The sequence below is a fragment of the Acanthisitta chloris genome, unplaced genomic scaffold, assembly GCF_000695815.1.
Source record: "Acanthisitta chloris isolate BGI_N310 unplaced genomic scaffold, ASM69581v1 scaffold26537, whole genome shotgun sequence".
In the NCBI taxonomy this organism is placed as follows: domain Eukaryota; kingdom Metazoa; phylum Chordata; class Aves; order Passeriformes; family Acanthisittidae; genus Acanthisitta; species Acanthisitta chloris.
The window spans coordinates 219-3,976 of record NW_008684670.1 but is presented as its reverse complement, the minus strand read 5'-3'; the positions used below and the strand labels follow the sequence as shown (position 1 = coordinate 3,976).

At 44.6% G+C, this 3,758-nt stretch overlaps 1 protein-coding gene across 1 annotated transcript; it reads right to left on the bottom strand.

The window, feature by feature from the left end:
- Positions 1–894: 894 nt before the first annotated feature.
- On the bottom strand, positions 895–3,249 carry PIGP (phosphatidylinositol glycan anchor biosynthesis, class P). The gene is made up of 4 exons (XM_009079431.1): positions 3,168–3,249; positions 1,769–1,841; positions 1,229–1,347; positions 895–1,025 (listed from the first exon to the last, which is right to left on the bottom strand). Exons 1-4 carry the CDS (start codon positions 3,247–3,249, stop codon positions 895–897), a joined length of 405 nt encoding a protein of 134 aa, XP_009077679.1.
- Positions 3,250–3,758: the final 509 nt, after the last annotated feature.

Genomic DNA, 3,758 nt, shown 5'->3' with positions numbered 1-3,758 from the left:
TTCTCCAGGCTGAACAGCCCCAACTCCCTCAGCCTGTCCTCATAGGGGACATGCTCCAGTGCTCTTAGCAACTTCGTGGCCAACTCTGGACTTGCCCCAACAGTTCCATGTCCTTCTGATGTTGGGGACACCAGAACTGTGTGCAGTATTCCAGGTGGTGCTCACAGAGCAGAGCAGAGGGGAAGAATCACCTCCCTTGACCTGCTGCCCACACTGCTGTGGATGCAGCCCAGGATTCCATTGGTCTCTGGGCTGAGCTCACACTGCAGCTCATGCTGAGCTTCTCATCCACTGTCACTCCCAAGTCTTTCTCCTCACTGCTGGTTTCAATTCCTTCCCCACTCAACCTGTAGCTGTGCCTGGGATTGCCACGGATCAACATACTATGCCGAATAAAAACTGTGTAAAGAGAAATGGATCAAAAACCACCTTTATCCAGGAAAAATTATCCCAGACCCACAGAAAAACCCGAACAGGTAAAAATTAGCCACACTTAATTCATATTTACAAAGGAAAAGAATATTTACAATGTAAACACTTCCAATTAATGTAACTTTGTAAAAAAGATCCTCAAGCACTTAGCTACCCCTGGATTCAGAGGGAAACGGAATTAAACTCTGCCCAAAAGGTGTTTAACTCTCAGAGGGAAATTACAAGCAGAAAGCCACAAGTAACGAAACTCTTTTAAACTCACAAGAATGGCTTGATAAATGAACGTGGCTGAATCCTCAGATCAGTGCAGGTTCTGAAGGTGCATTCAAAGAACAAAATGTGTTAGAAATTCCAGGGGAAAAAAAGGAAAGAAAAGCTTCATTTTTTTCAGCTTAGAAAGGCCTTGACTGTCCTTGTCTAACACTTGTCATAATCCTTTGTTCAAACAGACCTTCGTCACATCTATCTGCTATTGCAGATTCCTTTTTCAGGGAGGAAGAACATTCTGTTTACTTCACTGATGGGAATATCCCTCAGTGCTGGAATTGCTTCCTCTTGAAATTTCTTCTGCTGCTGCTTCCTTGCATAGTTATCTGTAACAGATAATGAGAAGGTTTTCCATAGTCATGATCCTTTTCTTTCAAGAGATGCTGTGTAATCTCAGGGTACAAACTTAGCTACTCTAAGGGGCAATGCTGGTGTCAATTCCTTCCTCAGCCAACCTGTAGCCGTGCCTGGGATTGCCATGGCCCAGATGTATTTACAGAGTTAGGTATCAACACACCACTAAGATTACCTGTGATGGTCTCTGTGGAGTTCAGTGGAGCTGTGCTCATCATATTAATGCCAAAAAGCAATACATAACCAATTCCTACAGCAACCAGGAGGTACACTGGCAAAGCAACTGCCCAGTACCTGAGGAAACAGAGGGTAAAATGTAGATATCATGATAAAAATGCCTCATGGCATAAGACTTTTAATGTTGTTATTGTCATAGCACAAACTGAGCCAAGAGGAGAAGAAACAACACCTGAACATGGACCTTCCTTACAGAAGAGGAATATTTTTTAAGTATGGTTTGAAGTAAAGTTTGTGACCAAAAAATGTCACATTTACCGTAAAACATTCCAATATTATTAGTTTCATTACGCAATGGAGAAGTTTCACCGTAGCTACTTTAGATACCCACAGAAACCAACACCTCCCAAACTTTACAGTCCTTTATCATCCGGGAAAAAATGCATTTAACACAAGTATTTAACAAAGTTTTGGTATAACTAAGGGTGTGCTATAGTTACACATACTCAGGCTTAAGAGGATCACTGGTTGAACTTACTTTTGAGGCCAATATGTCAGTCCCAAGGAGAACAGCCAAGTCTCAGGAACATATGCCCAGATAAGGTACAAAACTGCACAACAGAATTCAACAGTGAGACTGAGACTGTTTTAGACATCCCAGGTTTTGATTTCACACTATTTAAACCACAACAGCTCCACCAGAATGTGTCCCTCAGACACAAAACCTGCCCAGTAAGGCAACAGTTGGTAACTGGTTCTATGGGATCATTTTTATATTTGATTTAACATTAACTTTGGATTTCCTATGGAGACAGACAAGAATTTATTCCAAGCTGAACTACAGAGCACCAAAAAAACTTACCCAAAACCTCAGTAAAAGGAGGCCAAAGGAACCTAAATGCAGGAAATGATCACACAGTGAGTCATGGTTGGAAGAAAAAGTGGTGGAACTGCACAGCTTGGATTAAACTGCACTGAAAAAGTGACTGCAAATCCTTTGTGATCCCTGGCAAGTTTGTAACTTTCATGTCAACAACAACACACATAAATTTTGCTCCCTAACAACAACTCCAGACAAAGGTTTAACCACACTTGGGGGGAAGAGGTCAGTGCCAAACTGACACAAGTCACAGTGGCCTCCTGCGAGAGGCACAGAAACCAACTTGTTTTCATTTCTACTTACTCCTAAGGGTGAGAGAGACTTAACAGCAGCATCCTGCTTCATTTTTTGCCCACAGGATCTTTGCAGCACCTTCTCCTCTGTTGAAGAAGTGTTCTAACCCTCTCAAACTTGGGTCTGTGTGGGCACCTGAGATACCCCCAGTGCAAGCCTAAAGAATCTGTCATACCAGCAGAGAAAAGGTGGTAGAAACCAAATGATTTTCTGTTGCTGTTGACCACATAGACTTAATTTCTAGGATTTTTTCCAGTATTTTGGTGGGAAAGGTAACACTACATCTACAGTGGCTACTCAATAGAAAAACTGCACGTGACTGAAACAAAAGTGACTAAAATGAGCATGCAGAGAACTCTTCAAGTAATTTGATCATGGAATATGGTTAAAGATAGACAAAAGGTGAAAAGATCACAAAGAAGTTTCTAACACCTGAAAGGCTTGGCAGCAATGCTCACTCAGTGCTCCATCACCCTTAAAACAGGGGCTGGAACACCAGTTTGATCCTTTTGGGACGGTCTTAAGAGAATCATGGAATGGTTTGGGCTGGGAGGACCTTAAATCATTCAGTTCCACCCCCTGCCATTGGCAGGGACACCTTCCACCAGCCCAGGCTGCTCCAAGCCCCATCCAACCCGGCCTGGAACACTCCCAGGGATGGAGCAGCCACAGCTGCTCTGGGCAACCTGTGCCAGTTGGGAATTACACTTGTCTCCTAAATAAAGCCACACTTTTGGGTGAGGCTACTTCCCAAGATACTTACTGAAGCCAAACCATGATCCTAAAAAAAGAGCAAATCCATATATTGCCCTTTCTGGCAATGGTGCTGGGGAGTTCTCAACCATCCTGGTGTCCTCCCTTTAACTTCAGAGAATCACAGCACGTACAGAGTTGGAAGGGACCCTTAAGGATCATCGAGGCCTACTTTGTGGGGAGGGAACAGAACAGGGTACAAATCTGTTAGAGGATGCTGGGAATGTTCTTCTGGGGACACCCCAGCCCTGCTCAGCCCTGGGACACACATCCATGCCCTGCCCAGGGGCTCCCCCACATCTCTGAGCAGGTTCACCTCACCCCTCAATAAACACAGAGGAGTCACAGGGCTACCAACCCCCTGTTCCCTCCTTCCTTCCACCCATCCCTCTTTCCTTCCATCCATTCCTCCTCTCTGTCCATCCCTCCTTCCTTCCACCCCTCCTTCCTTCCTTCCCTCATTCCTCTCCTCCTTCCTTCATTCCATCACTCCTTCCCTCTTTCTTCCCTTGCCTTCCTTCCCTTCTTCCACCCCTTTCTTCCATTCCTCATTCCTTTCCTCCTTCCTTCCCTTCTTCCACCCCTCCTTTCTTCCCCTCTT